This window comes from Pongo abelii, chromosome 7, assembly GCF_028885655.2.
Source record: "Pongo abelii isolate AG06213 chromosome 7, NHGRI_mPonAbe1-v2.0_pri, whole genome shotgun sequence".
Taxonomy (NCBI): Eukaryota; Metazoa; Chordata; class Mammalia; order Primates; family Hominidae; genus Pongo; species Pongo abelii.
In genome coordinates, this window is record NC_071992.2 from 79,390,650 (window position 1) to 79,410,162 (window position 19,513).

The following is a 19,513-nucleotide window of genomic DNA, read 5'->3' on the forward strand; positions in this document are numbered from 1 at the left end:
AAGGAGTAGGGAAATGAATTGGAACTGCTGCATCCAAATGTGATGTAAAGTCGTAGAGAACAGGAAAGGTCTAGCTAAGGACAGATTGCATATATTTCTATAGGACTCAATTAGTATGCTTTTATGACCTCCTACAACTGGCAGGACAAGAGCTGGGAACTCAGACAATCAGGCTTCATTAGATGCCAGGACTGGCACACCAGATCCACTGCAAGATCAAGAAGATGCAAGATTATTGCACTCTCAAAATGTCAGAGTTTAATTACTGATCATGGGGCCCAGAGGAAACAGGAATTCAAAAGAATCCAAAAGTAAATAGATAGTGCTGGGGAGAAAGAGTTTTAAAATTAAAACTAGAATACCAGTTTATTTGGTGTGAGAGAATGTTAAAGGTTCAACGTATAAACGTGGATGAGGAAAAAAGCACTGAAAATAACACTACTTGATGATGGTGATGATGATGATGATGGTGGTGGTGGTGGTGGTGGTGGTGGTGATATCATTATAACATCTTAAGATATAGAAGATAAACCATTCTAGATAAGGATGAGATTCCACAGGAATAATTATTTATTGGCAAAGCGAAGGTGAAGACATGGGGAGGTTAAAAAAAATCAAGTATCTAAAAATCAAGTCAAAATTTTTATGTATGTTTGTAGGTGTTAAAGAAGAAAGGCAAACTACAAGCTAAGTGCTGAAACTATCAAGATGGACAAAAGTATGTCATAGAACTGGGTCAATGAATAATGCAGGATAGAAAGAAGATGGTGAAATGGATAAGAAGGTGTTCAAAATATAGGAAAAGGTGATTTATATATAAATCATATGACAAGGCAAGTCTCATGGCAGCATCTTTTTCTATTCCAACACATATGCAAGGAAAACAGATGTAGCCTTTTTTAGAAAGAGAACTTGATTGTGTCAGGAAAAAAACAGATCGTGATTAAGCCTGGAGAGAGGGACAGAGGCACTCAAGCACAGGGTATTCCACAACTTTCCAGATCCACAAGATAGGTGTGCCAGGCTCTCAGGGCACAATAGAGGCAGCTTCTACAACCCTTTCATATTATTTTACTCCTTCATTAATTGAACATATATGCCAGGAATATATGGGAAGAAACCAAGGATTGTATACAGATATGCAGTTCTCAATAGAATAGTCTTCTGTGAAAATCTCTAAAAATCTAGATAATCTTCATAACATAACATTTAAGGATAAACTAATCAGTCTCTCATTTACAAATTAGGAAACTAAGACACAACCAATTAGTCTCAGAGCCACAGCTAGAGGCCAGGTTTCGGGGTTACTAGTCCAGTAGTTTTAGACTAAATTATGCTGTATCACTCTAGCACCACACCAGGCTTAAAGAGCATGCCAAAACAAACAAACAAACAGTATGTGTGTTGTTTTCTCAATTCTAAGACACCTTCTTTACAATCATTGCTTTACTCTCTCCTGCCAGCTCTGCTTTTCCCATAAGCCATTTCACTTGGAAAAGGCAAAGAGTGAACTGATTTGAGATTTACCTATTATTTCCTTCAATTATTATCCTATAATGAAGAATTACCACTTAATGGGTGGTAAAAATAGAAGCTAGGAAGAACAAGTTAAGAACCTGACAAATTCCAGACATCCTTTTCATTCCTTTATAGCGTCTAATATAGTGTTTTTTTGAAGAGTAAGTAACTAATAAGAATTGACTTTTTAAAGTTTTAAGTGTCTCTTTAGTAAGAATCTGTAAGTTAAAAATTAAATGCCTAAAATTTAGTCCATAAAAAATTACAGTAATATATATTTAACTTTTACATTAAAGAATTGTTTTCATGACTTCTAGCTTTCATAAATATTTAAGGCCCATATGGCATATATGTAATATGTGTTTCTGAATCAATACTATTGGAATTAATATATCAGCATACCACATGCTGACATTTCTGTAGTTTCGGGTACTTACTGTGCCTGGCTTTTTCACCATAGGGCAGCTGTTAAAAAGCAATGGTATACCCCTAGAAATGTTCTGTATTATCTCTTAGATCACAGAAGAGAATTTCAAGGCTAAAGATTTATCTCTGGAAGCAACTGTCTCATATAATTTTATATATATATAATTATATATATATTTAATTATATATAATTATATAGATATATATTCAATTATACATACAATTTAATATATATTAAATTTATATGTATATATATAATATATATATGTATATCCCAGAATATCTTCCCATACAATGTTGTCTTTTCTTGGTGAGGTGGATCTGGCAAAGGCCAGATCCCTGCAAAGGCCATCTGCCAAAAGCTAGGACAGCACAGTCTTCCCACAGAGACCTGAACAGAAACTGACAAAAGAAGTCCAAAGACAGGTAGAAGGAGTCACAGCCTCTTCCCAGGATCCTGGAATTGCTCCATGTCTACCTCCTATACCTCCCCCTATGCAGACACACACATTCACACACACCACATTTGACCCTCTCATCTACCAGAGACACACAGAGTTCTCTCCAACAATCACTGCAAAAGTTAGAGCTCCAAGAGTTCCCTCTATGCTTTGTCTGTAGACACAGATACTCACAACAAAATGCACTTCTACAACAAGGAAATCCATTGTTATAAACTTAAGTGTCACAGGAGCTGGGCAATTGCTTACATCAGATCATTTTAATGATAATTGAAGGAGATGATTGAGTATACAGTTTGAGTGCTTCTTCCTGGTTGAACAGATTACAGTTCTATTCCTAGAACTTTTCTGCAAAGGAACAAAGGTACAGAATTCTCATTCTTGTTCTTGGTACTTAATAATACTATTCTCTGCCTTAAACAAAGCTCATCCTTCAAGGTCTCTCAAATATTCCATCTTCAATGCAGTTTTCTTTAAAGCCATCAGAAAGAATTAATTATTCTGTGCTAATGTTACATAGCACATTACTTGTTATACCAAAACACAATTTCGTATATGGTTTTGGTGTATTTCTATTCAAAGTTAGTCAAGATTCCTATTTTGCTTCCAAAGTGCCTCCAATGTATATGTATGTATTATATATAATTCACTATACTATCTGTAATTTATCTGCTTACACATCTGTCTCTTTTCCTACCTTCCCTATCTCCCTTCTCAACGTGGTCTTTTTGAGAAAAGGACAGGGATTGTAGCCAATTTGTCTTGGAGTCTGCTATTTGGCCAGCAAGGCTTCCTGGAGATTAAATGTTGTCACTGCCAGTAGGTTGAAAAACCTGTCAATAGCACCTGACTTCCGCTAACTAGTCCTAGATCAAGCTTCAGTATTTATTGCCATTTCTCTGCTAGGGTCTTCGAAGAAAAATGCCTTATGGAGCAGAATCTATAACCACTTTGTAAGTATCACCCTTCATATCTCCTTAAGAATCTTGATTGGCATATGTTCTCTGACTTGAGCCACACTCTACCAATCAAAGCAACCTGCGTATTTTGTTGCCTCTGTCTTGTTTCCTTGTTCCCTTGACTGCTCCACCAGGGTCAGTTTCCAAGCTTGGTTTTAGGATCTGCGCCCTATAATATGCTCTGTTTTGTTTACTGTCTTCTCCTGTTTTATTAATCAACCATGGGACTCAAGGGATCTTCAGTACACCCTCATTTCTTTCCTTTCAGCTTCTATCTTTATTAATCTTACAAGCTTTTACAGCTTTAAGAGTCAATAAAATTTTCACAATTTTATCCCATCTTATCCTCTCACTGGAGCACCTTCCCTCACCTCCAAACAAACTTTCTATCTTCATTATAGCCTCACTCATACATTTATAATGTAAATTTGCATGTTAGATAAAAAATATCTCACTGCTATTTGAAAACATTTTAAAACACTTTAGATCCTACATTTCCACCATTCTACCTAAGGCCTTCTTGTGGTAGGAGCAGGGAATTTGGAGTCAAAGAAATCCAGCTGGAACACCAGTTTTATGATTTGGGTTATTTAACATTGCTGCATCTTAATTTACTCCCAGTAAAGTGGGAGCAAACACATCCAACTATTGAGTTGTTCTATAGGCTCAAGATTATATGATTATAAGCACTCAATAAATGGTAGCTATTTTTGGCAAAAAAAAAAAAAAAAGTAAATCTCTACCTCTTGGATAGGCTCATTCAGTATGTAGTAGCCATAGCATATCCAAATGAAGAGACAATGACAGTCATTTTCATCATTATGGCTTCTAAATCCAACACCTTGTATATTATTAGATGAAATGTGATCTGCTTTCTTATTCGCTTTTATAAAAACCAGCCGCATATAAAGAGATGAGCAGGAACATTTTATAAAATATTAGGAAGTCTAGAATGAACTATTTTCTGGAACTATCTGCTTTTCCCATCCCTGCACATTGCTGTGTCTCTGCAGATAGTGGTCTTGCCATCACTTCTGCCTAGAGCAAAGATTTAACTACTCTATAAAGATGGCAGAGCCAAATAAAAGGGATTTCATTAATTCAGATAATAGATTAATTTCAGCACATCTCCACCCTCCTGATGAGAGACTGAGCATGAAAATATATCTACAAATCTACTGCAAGCTCAAAGTGCTTGCTCCCCAACTATGGGCACAGAGAAAACACAATTGATTGTATAAATCAATAAAATGAACACTGTGAATCAATAAAATTAGAATGATGAAAAAGGTCATATTCTGGTTCTCTAACTTTTTGTTTGATTCTACTGTGTTCAAGAACTCACACTCAATAGTTCCCATGAGTAGCACTAAGGGGAAGATGACTGAAGAGATCCCCTACTGAAAGAAGGGCTTTGGCAATCTTAAATCGTATTGGGTATACTCCAAGACAAAGGATTTCCATATTATCACCCCTTAAAGAGCACCTATTTGGAGTGATATATATATTGGAGACAGAGTCTCACACCATTACCCAGGCTGGAGTGCAGTGGTGCAATCTCGGCTCACTGCATCCTCCGCCTCCCAGGTTCAAGCAATTCTCCTGCCTCAGCCTCCAGAGAAACTGGGATTACAGGCACGCACCACCATGTCCAGCTAATTTTTGTATTTTTAGTAGAGACAGGTTTTTGCCATGTTGGCCAGGCTGTTCTCAAACTCCCGACTTCAGGTGATCTGCCCGCCTTGGCCTCCCAAAATGCTGGGATTATAGGCATGAACCACCACGCCTAGCCCAGAGTGTTTTATATTTTACACCTACTGCCTGCACACCTCTCATAAAACATTTACGATAGAACATAAACCTTGAACAGAGACTTTCAAAAACCCTCCCCCAGCAAGAACTTTTCATCCATTCATTTATTCACTCACTTATCAATATTCATTAAGCAGTTTCTCTGGGCCAGATACTAAACTAATTACATGGATATAGTAAGGAATAAGAAACACATGTCCCTGCTCTTCAACAGGGGCAACAACATCATTTTGCACTAGAGGACTCACCTTGCGCTGTGAGGTTAGAGGTCTCATAGATGAAATATCTGGGAAGGCCTCCTAATGTTTCCACTGAGGATATGAAGAATGAACAGAAGGTAATCATGCAAACAGGGAGTGTTAAGAGATTAAGCAAGAGATAAGCAGAAACCAGGATTTTTTAAACTCATGTTAAGATGTTTAAACTTTACAATAGCTGGAAGATTTAGTGCTGGGTGGGGGATTTGATAAGAATATTGTTCTACTTTTCAATTGTCTATATTTTCTGATTTTATGGTCATAAACATGTATATTGATTTTACAATAAAAAGACAATAAGGTTTATATTTTAGTTTTTAATTAAGAAAAGTAGGAGAGAGAAAGTAATAGCAGAAAAGGAAAACTGAGCCAGAAGTAACAATGGTAATTTTTAAAAATATATATTATTATAAACTTACTAGAGATAGACCAGAAATTTAGCTCTAAACTTATTAGAAACCAATTTAAAAAGGGAAACTTCAATAGTTTCATAATATACGAAATCTGTGAACAAGAAAGCCAGAGTGTCTGAATAGGATGAGTGGGTAAGAAAAGGAAAGAAAGCAACTGGAAGGGGTAGGTGGTAGGTAGATCAAGTGAGGCTTCGAGTGTCATTGCAAGGACTCTGGATTTTATTCTGAGCATGACAGAAACCTTTGTACATTTTTGAGCAGTGGAGTGATGTGATTTGATTTACATTTTAATAGCTCACTCTGTCAGCTCTGTAGAGGAGAGGCAGGAGAGTCAAGAGTAGAAATAAGGAGACCAATTTAAAGACTGTTGCAATAGATCAAGAGAGAAATGATGGTGGTTCCATCCAAGACAATAGTGGTGAAAACAGAAAAAGGTGATCAGATTTAGGAAATTATTTGAAGGTAAAGCTGATAGGGTTTGCTGAAGGATGAATAGAGGGTGAGAGAGAAAAAGCAATCAAGTGCATCTTTTGATGTTTTTCAGGCTAAGCCATTATTCTGCAGATCTGAGAAGGTTCTGCAGGACCTCCAAAGAGGTTCCTTCTCTTCCCATTCCTCCACTTATCTTCTCTTGGGTCATTCTAAGAATGTTTTCTCTACCTTACTTACTGCAGCCTTCTTGTACCAGCTTAGGTTCAGCCCTGGAAACATTTTCTTTCTGGAGTAGGTGGTTAGCTGTGACTCTCAGGGTAACCTTGGTCTTAAGACTTTAGTTCCTCCTATCAGAAAGAAGGATCAGACCTTTGAGAAGTAGTCCTGAAACAGTTATCTCTGAGTCCTAGCCTGCTGTCATCTAGCCAAGTAAGTTGCCTATCAGAAATTCTGAGACAATAAATCAAGCCCTTTTCATAGATTATAATTATAGGGTTGGGGTTTATGAGAATTAAATAAGAAAATGGATTAGAGAAACAATTGTAATGAACTGTGATGCTCTTCACTGCAGCAGGGCATTAAATGCTACTAATAATGATAATAATGATGGTAATAGCTACTATTATGAGAGTACTTAATGCCAGGCACTACATGAGGTGCTTTACATGTCATAATACTGAATGCTCAGAACAGCTCTATAACCTGGGAATTATCCCCATTGTATACAAAAGAAAATTAAGGTTACACTGGCTAAGATGTTCACTCAAACTCACACAACTAGTAGATAATGGAATCATCATTAGAAGCTAGATTTTCTTGACTCTATTCTCTATGCTTTGAAATTCTAAATCTGTTTTTATCAACCTGGTTAGCTATATCCTGCTCTCAATATACCAGCTAGAGAAAGGTATGCACTGGCTTACAAGTTAACAAAGGCACAATGCTCTGAGACACCATTAGGTTGGTGCAAAAGTAATTGCAGTTTTTGCCATTAAAAGTAATGCCATTACCCAGAATTCCATTACTGCAATTACTTTTGCAAGAACCTAATAGAATTCTCCTAAGACAGAGCTACAAAACTTATTTAACAATATAGGATTGGTCCTTCATCACAGAGAAATACTCTTGGGCCAGAAGAAATGAAAGGTTGGAAATAAAAATTCTATCTAGCCTTTTTTTGTTGGCCAAGATGGCTATTACAGAAAGAAAACGGAGTCTTTATCTTTCCTCTCTTGAAACCAGGAAATAACTCAGGCTTCCCAAAGTCTTTATTCCTTCAGCAATCCTTAACAATGTGGCGTCACTGATATGATTCAAAGATGTTTCATTATGTGAAGCTCACAAACCAATAGAAGTGACATGCATAAAATATATTTGCTAAAAGAGGTATATATCAAAGTGCACAGATACCTAAAGAATGGGGCAGCTCCCTCTGTGTGGGAACTAGGTGGCAAAGAGGCAATACTCCATGTAGGATGTCAAGGGGACCTGTTGAGGAATTTTAAACACAATCAGCTTGAGTGTTAGGAAATTCACTGTGGCAGCAAGAAAAGAGAAAATAGTAGAAAATGATGAAAAGAAAGACCACTGAGGAGGCTGTTACAACATTCCACAAGAGAGATAATGAATGTCTGAACTAAGACAATTATGCCAGGGACAGGGAGGACAAGATGCATTATTGAGGTATTTCATTGCAGAATTACAAAAAGAAAGAAAAGAAAAACTACTTCATGCCCATTTAAATATTCAGATAAGGGGAGGAACCATGGATGATGAGGAAGAAGATTCTCCCATGAACATGATCTTGCCCATAGCTTTTTAAGATACAATTTGTACATTCAGTGCATTAGCTTGAGGTTTGGGTGGATAGTTAGCCCTGTTTTCTTCCAATGCAAACCTATTTGCATTTATTGAGTTTCTTCAAGTTACATCATAAGGGAGGCTCCAAACAAGGCCAGCAGAAAAGACTTCCTGAGAAGAATGGCCAACAATACCACAATGTCAAAACTCTCCAGGAGGATTTAGGTGTGTTTCCTAGATGGTTGCTTAAGTGAGATATCATATGTAAACTGCAAATAGAGTGCCTGTCACATTAGAGGTACTCAATAAATTTTAACTATTTTACTATTAAGGTTCAGTCATCCACATTGAACACAGGCTTTCTCTAGATGGCTAATTAATCATGAAGCATTTCAAGCAACATTTATTGAATATGTGCACAGCTCTCTGCAGGCAATACTCCCTGGCATGTAGTTTGCCCAGAGTTGACTCCTGCAGAAGCACTCGAAAAAGGTAGGGTAAAACAACAGGGAGAGCATGAGCCTGGAAATTTAGAGATTTGGGTTATAGTACTAGGGACCCAAAATGTTAATCCAGTGCACTCTTCCTATAGTTGAGGAAACTGTCACTTTTTATTGCCTTACTCAATTTATCAGAGGTGAAGCCAGGCCCAGAAACAGGGGCTCCTGACTCCTGGCCCTGCACCTTTTCCATGATAGCACATACATGTGAGGCCCATCCGCTCTGGAAGGCCATACATGATCTAATTTACATTCTTGTGCAGATGACACTATCATGACAAATTAATTCCCAAAAACCTGAAACAATTCCTTAAATTTAGGTTAGCAGATCATGCCGCTAATGCCTAGGCAGATGTTACCATGCCTTGAGGCACTGCATACAAACCAGAAACTGAAGACAAGCACTAGTTTAGATTCATGGTGATTAAGAGGTTTATTTTGCTAAATATATTTGTCTACATTTCTACCTAAAATGCAAAAGAAACTGTGTATATAAGCATGTTCACACACACAGACACACACACACACACACACACACACACACACACACACACACCTTAAGCCTCAGAGATGAAACCAGTAAAATTCAGTGTTTTCTATCAAAAGTTACATTCTGAGCTGAGTAGTTTAAAACCACTATTAAGCTCTCCAGGAAATGTATCTGTGACTCATCTGAGTCTGCTAGGTATGCATTTGAACAACCCAAACATTGGGATACATTATGTATTAACAGACAGCTTCCATATTGTAAGCATGTCTGTGTTTGTAGCCTTAAAACATGAATTAAGAAAACGGAATGCATCAGCAGTGCTCAGACCCATTAATTAATTAGTATTCACTATCCTTTTGCAAGTAAGCAACTTTATCTCCATTTTGGGATTAAGAAATTAAGTCAAAGTCAAAGAGCTATAATGGCTCACCAGAGGTTTGACTTTTAATAAATCTCAGATTATTGGTCTCATATTTTGGTCACTAATATTACAGTACTTTTCTGAAAGATTTAAAATGAGTATATGCCCTTATTGTTTCCTTTCTTTTGTTCTCCCTATTAACACTATATCACACTGCTCCAAATCAGCCCTCAATGCCTTATTTGGAACAGTGCTACAAACAGTAACTTATACCCAAAAACATAAGTTCCAAGGTTATTTGTATTTTTGAAATAAATACTTAGTGTGCTCTCCAATGTTAATTCCCATCCAAAAACTGCTATATTAAATTTTAATATTCTCTTTCATTATTTACTAAATTATTTTAATCACCAAAATACTGTACTTTTAAGTTACAATTTTTTAACTCTAGATTACCTCTGAGTTTTTAGCTCAATAGAAGGAATACTTAGATTCCCTACAGTACGGTGATTAGTTTTCTAGAAATAGACATATATAAGTAACAGTCATTTAAAGATTTTAGTATAAGAATCTTAAATAAATATTTCAATGGAAACTATAAGAAGGAAAATAGAAACATTCATTTAATGTTTAGAACTAAATAGTAAATATAATTTTGAATTTAAATGTTTTCTAATCTAGCATTTATATTTTGATTTTTCTACTTTATATTATCATTCTCAAGATGTTCTGCCAGTATTAATAAACTTTCACAATTTTCCTTTAAGTGAGGATTACTACTCTCATAAGAAAACTAAAACATAATTATATTCAATATACTAGATGTATACCCATATTTAGAAAACTTCATAGAATATGTTAGATGTTATTAACATGCTCTCATTTTTCCTTTCTTTGAGAATTAGCACTAAGTATCAAGCATTCAATAAGTAGAATATAGTGAGTTAAGAGCTTTAAAGAGTTAATTATGCTACAAAATGATGCTTAACCTCAGTAAAGAACTAGCTCAAGGCCTCGAAGTTTCAGACTCATGATTTAATTGGCTAGATTATGTGTTCGGAAGTGAAATAGGGTAGCAAAAAAGCTTTCTTAAAATAAATATTGAAAAACTGGAAAAAGAAGAAAAAAGAATCATTACATCCCAAAATTAAATCTCTGAAAAGTAAAATTGCTACTGCCTTTGCCCAAGTTCTCTGTTTCACAGTTTAATGCAACATAAAATTCCAATTCATGTGTATATATATATGTTTGGCTTCAAGCCCATGAGCTCATACACCCATGTGAATAAAAGGCAACCCAAGTCAATGTCCTGGTGAAGGCATTGCAGGCAAACTGAACAGTTTGAGCCAAAGAAGAGAGAGAGCTTTTGGATAGGAGTGTTTGAAAAAGCATAAGGCATCTGCCCAATGACAGAAGTAGAAAATAACTGCAGAGAGGAGAATATGGAGAAAAATGATTCTGGGAAGATACATGGTGATTAAATACCTACTTCTGTCATGAGTGATTATGAGAAAAATAAATCATGTGAGATATTTCTGGTTGAAGAAAAAATACAGATTTTGGAGAAAAACGTATTGAAATTCTAGTCTTAATTCCAAAATTTGTTAGCTGTGTGACCCTGGCCAGGTTATATAACCCTTCAAAGCTTCAGCATTCTCATTTTTAAAATAAAGAAAAATTAATACCTATGTTAAAGGGCTGAGGTGAGAATATATGAAATAATGTGTCTGTGATAGAGCCTGGTAGAGCATTTCACATAGAGTACACCCAACCAAATGCCAGTTCTTTTTTCTTCCCATCATCCCTTGGTCTTATTTAAAGATCAGTGAACACACCAGACAACTTTCCTTGCAACCCAGCAATTCTACTATCTCCCAGGCAATTCAGACTTTTTTGTTCCCCCTAATCCCTTGATCCATCCATAGAAGTAAATTTTCAAACAAAAAGCATTGTAAAACTGCATGATTATTTGTCCTAATCAGTTTGACTTGTTTTAATGTTCTGAAAAATCCTTTGATAACCATTTTTAGAGTTATGTTTGCATTCCAACTCTAAATTAGGGCTATTCTGTTACATCAACAACTATATTTACCATTATCTGTTCTACCTTTCTCTCTCTCTCTCCAAACACACTCACATACACACAAACACACACACACACACGCCACACACTAGAAGGGGATGAGGACATAACTAACGTAGAATTATCCAGAAAGAGCAATCCCATTCTCTATCTTCCAGACCCAAAACTTCTAAAATCAGGAGAGCTCTTCCTAAATCTTTGAGACTGTTGTTCCTGGGCAGTCCCAGAGATATGTCTCAGATCACTAACGCTTAGGTTACTCTAAGCCCACCCTAGAAGAAAATCACACCTACAATGTGGTCTTCTCCATGCCTCTGGCCAGATCGCCAAACTCCACAAAGTGAGTCTTATACTCAACAAGTACACTAGTCTTAAAAAAAACAAACAAACAAAAAAAAAACTTCAAGCCCTCACCTGACTAGTTTTAAAGCATAACTTACAAAGCAAGCAAATCAATAGCACAGTGCATCTGCCCATTGGGCTGATTTATTGCCACTGCAGTCTGAGAAGAGAAGGAAGAGAAGAGAAGAAGAGAAGGAAAAAAGAGAAAAAAGAAGAAGAGAGAAAGATGAGGAGGTACAGGAGGGAATGGGAAAGCTTGATCATGAAGCTTATATTCTTCACAGCTGGAATTATTAGGGTTGATGCTAGCAAACCCAGGATTGCACCAAAGCATGAAATTGGCATTACTCTACCACTTTGGAGAAACTGTGGCTCTGCTTCTAAGGGCAAGGGCTTTCACAAAGGCCCCAGGAACCTGTCATGTCAAGCTTAGCAGCCTTTCTGATCAGGCCCCACAGCCCCAATCTCAACTCTTCCCAGGTGGCGCTGGAATGACTTGCCCTGGCTGGGCTCTGTGGTGATGTACATGTACAAACAAATCTGTTTATCTTTAGGTCTCAGAAGACCAATAAATAACCTCGGGATAAAAAGTAGTTGAGGTAGAATGGGGTATCAGATGACTGGTTTTACAAAAACTGCCTTTCATAAGAAACTGGAGTATCCAGAAGAACTCTTAGGATATTCATAAACTTAAGTTATAAATAGTTATGAATAAGTTACTTAAACTTCAGTTAACTGTGGTCTTCAGAAAACTGGAATTTGATTAAAGCTAGTTGCAATGCAATGTAATTATATATTTTCATGGCTAAGTATTTTTTTTCTTTTCCCATAACTAAGACCTTTTCCCCTCTAATGTCTTTTTCTTACAAAATATGTTCAAGTTAATGTTCCTGTTTTTAGGGTTTTAATTTTAAATATGGTCTTCATGCATCTGCAATGTATATGTAACTACTGGGAAATAAAACATCGTGCACATCCATAAAACATAACATTATGTTGCTGCAGACTAGCATGAACTCCAAAGTGCCAGTCCTGATGTGAAACCAGAGTCATTCTCCTCCCTCTTAATACCTTTTTCATCAGTTACAGAACAAATGATTTTTACCAGAGCTTAATTTTCATGGGATCTCTTAGGCACCTTGAGTGGAGAGGCAGAAGAATTATAGAGAAAGAAAAGCTTGGCAAATGAACCCTTTCCTGGCACAAGGAGACTGGTTCAATATTATGAGCATTTCCACCCAAACTCTACTTGATCCATAGACTCTATTGCCTAACCCCCTCCTCCCCAAAACCCCTGCTCCCATTAGTATTTCCCAAAAAGCAATAAAACACATAAGAGGCACTAGAAGAGTTCAAGGACATTGAGCTACATTTTAATCCATAAAAACACAAGAAAAAAAATAAACAAAAATACCTTAATTCTTTGCCATAATCTCAACACAGCTAGTCCTTACAGTATTTCTAAACAGCTTCCTTAAGTGAAAGAGAAGCTTGTGTCAACCTAAAACACTCAATCACTGATTACCAAGATTAAAAATCCAAATACAGATGTGTTTTATTGTGTATATTTTATGTTTTAGGCATTTCTAAAACTTAACCTTCATTTAAAAAAAAACTACCCCATTGGCAGTGCTGAATACTTCCTTTTCAACTTATAACAAACAACCATAAACCTCTGGGATTTAAACAGTTTAACACACACACTCATCTTTGGAGCTTTTGTGAAATTCTCTAGTATACTTTGCTTTGTCACAAGTGGTTATATAAGCAGATAGGCTTTCTGGGTGAAAAATTGATGTCTAAGCCAAAATGGATTTCACAACATATGCACCAAAATGCAATTAGTTAAAGGAAATATTGAACTAAGAAGAACTATAGGAAATAATTTTGAGGGAAAAGTTTCATTCAGAAGTTTGATTTTCTTTTATTTCCAAAAAATGAGATGTTTTATTACGTTATATACAGAAATACATTAGGGGCGTTTAAATGCAATATATGTTAAACCTAATGAAAATTTTGGATTAAAAATTACTTTTGGTATACTCATGAAGTATTTAAATGGAAGAATCAAATAAATGTATATCATGTGAGGTTCTAGTTTTCTAAATATAACTTTGAGTCTTTAGTGAGCTGAAAGTTTATAAATAAGTTAAGTGCTAGGCTGAGTCGCTACACAGAAGTCTTAGATCTATACAAGTAACCAGAATTCTCTGGCAACAGGCAGATCATAGGGGGCAAGTCAAATTTCTATCAGTTTCTTTTTACCTTCATTCCATTATGAAAAACAACACTAGTTTACTTTTAGATAAGACAGAAAGTAGTCTGTATTAAGGCAACATTCAGCAGAGTTTACATTTATACTTCATAATAACCTATTGCTACTGTATCTTGTCAGATCATGTTCATATAAATTCAAACTGAATTTGACAAATTCTGTCAAGAAGGAAAAAAGGTCTGAATTATATGGATCTGCCAGGAAGAAACATAAATGCAAAAGCTGAAATGCTTCCAGATAAATTCCCCAGACTGTATATACTTTTCATTTTGTAATCATATGTTTTGTAATCTCAACTTCATTTGGATAAAGATGCACAAGTTTTAGCAAGATATTTGTTTCCTTTTGTAGTGATTTATTAAAATGTGTCTTTTTTTAAAAAAAAGAATAAATCTGTCCAGGTGGTTTTTTTGAGGTTAAAAAAAAAATTCCAGAATATACATGATTTGCATATCTATGAAGTAATTTTTGTGATGTGCTAAATCTGTTGTAAAATTTTTAGGTTTTTGTTAGAGATGTAAATATTTTCTTTAAAAATACAAGTATGTATGTATTGTCCCAGAAAAAAACGTACTTGGGAATAACAATGATTTCATAAATATATACCAAATTTAACAAATATTGCTTCCATGGTAAATAATATCAACAAATAACATTTCTCTATTTTAAACATTTGCTGAATATAATGTTTATGTATTATTCTTTCTCCTTTGAAAAATGTGGAAGGTATTCCAATTTCCATACAAATTCACTGGAATATTTAAGGAAATGTTGTTACAATGCTATTTACTTAGTTTCTTAGCAAAAGAAAAAGAGAGAGAGAAGCAGAAGAGGAGGAGGAGGAAGAAGAAAAAGAAAGAAAGTATTTAGAGTCTTTAAATGTGCTGAAATGGTGTGCTGTGCAATGATGTATGTACACATTCAATGTATTACATATTATTTTAAAGCTTTTATCTATTTGTTTATTTGATAAAACTTACTCAGAGATAATCTGTGAAAGACAAGTCCCATTTAGTAGGTACCTTTAGTTTCCAAATAAACATGTATATACAAATGGAATATTGCCTCCTTTAAGCAAATTAGGAAGTCAACCAAAATAGCAAAAGGAAAAACATGACATAAAATTGTCATGTCTCCCAAATGAATTTGTTGAATGAATACATTGTGTGTATCCACACCCTAAATGCTTTTCTGAAACAGTAGAGCTTTCCATAGCAGATATGTTTTTTAAAGCATAATCTTGTGAAAACAGTGCATGTTAGGTGACACACTGGTATGTAGTAAACAGATAACTACTTGTTTTCTGAATAATCTTACTTGCTCATTTGGGAAACAATTCATAGAAGAAATATTCATTGTTCTTATGCATAAACTTTAAAAATTGGCCAAATTATTTTCAAAGTATAAACAGAAAGATAAGAATACTAAACTTTCCCCTGCCTACATTTGAGAGTTTGTCAGCAGTCAACCCCAAGGCCTTTAATCCCAGGCTTTAAATAATTCAGATAACACTTGATTACTCCGTTGCAAGAACCCTTGAGCTCTGCAAAATCTGAGTAACACAATATTTTCCACATTAAAAAAGGCCAATCTTAAATAGTAGGCATCAGACCAAAGTATGCAACTCATTTTTGCATTTACTACATAAACTCTGGTAAATATCAGCGTAGTTTGCTACCAAGTAATTCTGCATTTCTTGCTTTCATTACCAAGCCCTCTAGTTCTACAGCTTAATTTGCTCAACTCAGAATCCCCCATCCATACTTGTTCTGGTTTTAAAGGCTTCTTTGAATCATAACAAGTGAAATGGTTAGTTATGTTACTCAGAAACTCAAAAGTGCACACAAAAGAAAATTTAAACTTAAAAGAATACTGTTTTGACATTCATTTCTATTTCTTTAGGAAAATCATTGTTTTATATCTTTTGACAACCAAGATTCAATATCTGCTGCCTCCGTTACTTGTAAACATCAGCCATTACAAAAGAGCTTTGCTCACTTGGCTAAATTACAACCTGAGTAATGTGAAACAGACAGAACAACCAAGAAATATTGGCTTCCAACCCCAAATCAAAAAGCGACAAAATTTTGCCATCAAAAATGTCTAGCTGAGTTCTAAATGGATTAAACTCATCCATAAAACTGACGTATGTAGCACTTCACTTTGATGTATAGTAGGGTCCATATATGTCTGAGCATGTGTTCATAATTATCATGTAACCAGATAAATAAAAGACACAAAATTAGGTTACAAACATCAAATAAGCTCTGTAAAAATTATCAAAGTTGAGTAAAGAACCCACTGACTTTAGTGGTATGGAACATTTTTAATCAATTTCTTCTCTCAAAGTAAACTCATCATATCCTTTCCCCTCAATCCTTGTCTGAGCATAGGAATAATCAGTTCCTCTTCACTCTAGCAAGCAAGTTTAGTTTTTTCATATATCTGGCCTGAAACAACATGAAGTAGAAAATCTACAGATTGCATTCAGTATCACCAATAAGTACCGCATTTGACTACTGCTCATACCATTTGGAAACCAGTCCTCACATGACGACTGGCCTGACACCTCATCCATCAGCAGGGTGCCCAGAGCAGAGTTGGACAGTCTTCCTTGCTCCATCTCCAGAGGGGAGGCCCAGTTGGGAAACAGGATTCTCTTCCAATAGCAATTAGATCTTTAAGATCAGGCCTCAGCAATATGACCTAAAGCCATCCTTTCTTGCAACAAAGTCTCCAGCATCTTCAGAGGAAGAGACAGGGAGTGAGGCAAATGAGGAGAAATCCAGGTCTCCGTGGCCTGATTAGAAACTTTGTTGTGTCAAATAAACTTTGGCCACTGGAGGAAAGTGCCCCATGGTTGCTCTGGCTTTAGAAAGATCTGTCCAGGGCTTCTCAATCTTCTTTTCACCCCTCTCTCTCTCACTCCCTCTCTCTCTCCCCTCTTCTCTTGTTTCAAAAGGGGCCTCTGGTCAGCGCTGATTAATAAGTGTTTTTTGTTGTGAAGTGTTGAATAATAGAGGATGGCCGGTGACCCAGTAAGGACTAAACCTTGCGCTGGTTTATTGTGGCAAGCTGAGAAAGGGGCTTTAGGCCCGGGACCCCAGGCACTGACCCGCACACATCCCGCGGATCGCCTATTCATTCGCACAGCCCTCCAGTCGCCCAGGCTCCCATTGTTTGCTGAGCAACAATGGAGATTTCGCAGGGAAAGTAAAGCTCTTTTCAGATTCCTCTCTGATGTTTTGCATTTAGGGAAACACCGACCTCCACTTTTTCCCCCGACATTTTCCCTCCTGGCATTTAAAGCTGTTCGTTTTCGGGGAAACTTGTGTGAGTTTGGCGCTTGTTCGACCAACACCAGTGTTAGGAAGAGGCGAGACGGGTGGAAAAAGGAGAGCCCCACAGATTTCCCGTGTGTGTGTGTGTGTGTGTGTGTGTGTGTGTGTGTGTGTGTGTGTAATGCATTTAGAGGACGGGAGCTGCCTCTAGGGAGAAAGTGGAAGGGGGGAGGGGAGAAGAAAAAGGAAAGAGCGCGTTTCCTCGCCGGGGTTACCGGGGTGGCGCGGGCTTCGCGGCAGAGGGGTGGCCAGCCCGGCCCGCAGTTACTCGCAGCCGGCTGGGAAGTGGCGGGTCCGGCTAGTCCGCGGGCGGGCGGAGCGCGCCGTCGCTGCCAGTGTCCCACTTTCACCTTCCTTCCCCGAGCCTTTCCCTGCTCCTCCGCTCCCCGAGCCCGGGGCGGCCCCACAGACACCAGCGCCTCTATCCTGCGCTCCTTGGCGGACGCAGCCGGGCGAGGTCGCGGCGGGAATGGGCGCCCAGGCCCTGCCCGCCAGGGCCGCATCTCCGTCCCGAGACTTACTTCTGCTTTGCTTTCCTGCACCTGGCCTGGGGCAGGCTTTCTAGTTTCTGCCTCGGCCCGAGGAGCCGACTTCCGCAGGACCGGCTTGGGGCAGGGGGTGCCGATGGGGGCAGCGGGGCGAGGCGAGGTCGCAGGGAGACGACCAGGCCTGCTTGGGCCTGGGCCGCTCCAGCCGCCTCGCCTCTTTAGGGACCTCGCCCCGGGACCACCCGAGTCGACCCACAGCTCCCGAGGAAACAGCTGCCTCGGGCCTAAGGGTCTTTGCTTTCCCCCAACGCATGCAAGCGTGGGTCGCCAGCCCAGCAGGTCTGGCGTGGAGGCCGGAGGAGGGTGGGGAGCTGGCGGTGCCCTATGGCCAGACGAGTGCAAGTCGGTTAGTGTTTTACGCGCCTGGGGGAGGCGAAGGGCGCGGGCTTGCGGGGGCCGGGCCGCGAGTATTGGGAGGGGGTGCCTCGTGAGGCCGTGCGAGGCCGCCCTCCCCGGCCGGCCTCGTCCACGCCCTTGTGGCCGCCCAGACCCTCTGCGCTTTGGCTCGGCGTCCCTACGCGCCTCCACCTTTTCCAGGTGCACGCCTGGGCGCGGAGCTAGGCTGAGCCCCCAGCGAGGGGCGTGGGGCGAGGGGCGAGGGCGTGGGCGCCACGCAGGCCGCGGAGCCTGGTGGGCTGCGGGAAGCGTGCACTGCGCCTGCCTGCCGGGTCCCAGCCCGCCGCCCAGAGCTCCCCGACCAAGCCTTGACAGCTCTCGGAGCAGCGAGAAGAAGAGGAGGAAGGACACAAAGAGGAGGAGGCGGCGGCGGGCGGCGAACTGAGGGCAGCTCAGGGGGAGGAGGGTTCATTGTCCGGTCCCCCCAGTCCAATTGATATGCTAATCCCTTTTCTGATGCCATAACAAAGAACACCTTTGCACTTTTAAAAGACTTTTGTGCCCTGGCTACAGAAGTTTATTATCCACTAATTAGCAACAACTTCTGGCAATGAGTTGGGTTACATTTTCATAAGTTCCAGGCCTGAGCGACGAGGTGCGCAGGGCAGGAGGAGGTTTGAGAGCAGGGCAAACCCGAAACCTGGCGCTAGAAAGGAATCACCCGCTCACTTTCCTAGGCATAGGGCGCCAGGCGGGGATCGAAAGCGAAAAGTGTCCGGAAAAATGTTCTTAAGGCTGGGGATGGGGTGAGGTGGGGTGGAGTTGAGCGATTTGGGCCCAGAGTGGCTGATGACCTTATTGGACCCGATTCTGTGATCCGCATCCCTAGAGCTGCGCGGAGGCGGAGACTGTGGCTGCCGTGCAGGTGTCCCGGCCCAGCCATCTGTTTGGGGTGGGAGTGGGGTGAAAGTCTCGGACTAATGTTGGGGTGCTCGCCTGTGATCTCTCTCACGTCTTCCTTTGAGGCCTCCACTCGGAATAAGCCGCCGGCGAGGGAGCGGCCCATTCGTGGGAAACGCGCCCACCGCTTGGGTTCCTTCCTAAGGCCTCCCCACCAACAAGGCTGAAATTCTAATGCCCTGGAAGATGAGGCAAAGCT

General features: G+C 39.1%; 1 protein-coding gene across 1 annotated transcript in view; it reads right to left on the reverse strand.

The window, feature by feature from the left end:
- The window catches only part of LOC112134687 (uncharacterized), a 302,796-nt gene extending 283,980 nt beyond the window's left edge, over positions 1-18,816 (reverse strand). Inside the window, exon 1 of the mRNA XM_063726660.1 lies at positions 16,659-18,816. Coding sequence (XP_063582730.1) covers positions 16,951-17,973 — 1,023 coding nt within the window. The 5' untranslated portion in view covers positions 17,974-18,816 and the 3' untranslated portion in view covers positions 16,659-16,950. The remainder of the gene's footprint in view (positions 1-16,658) is intronic.
- Positions 18,817-19,513: the final 697 nt, after the last annotated feature.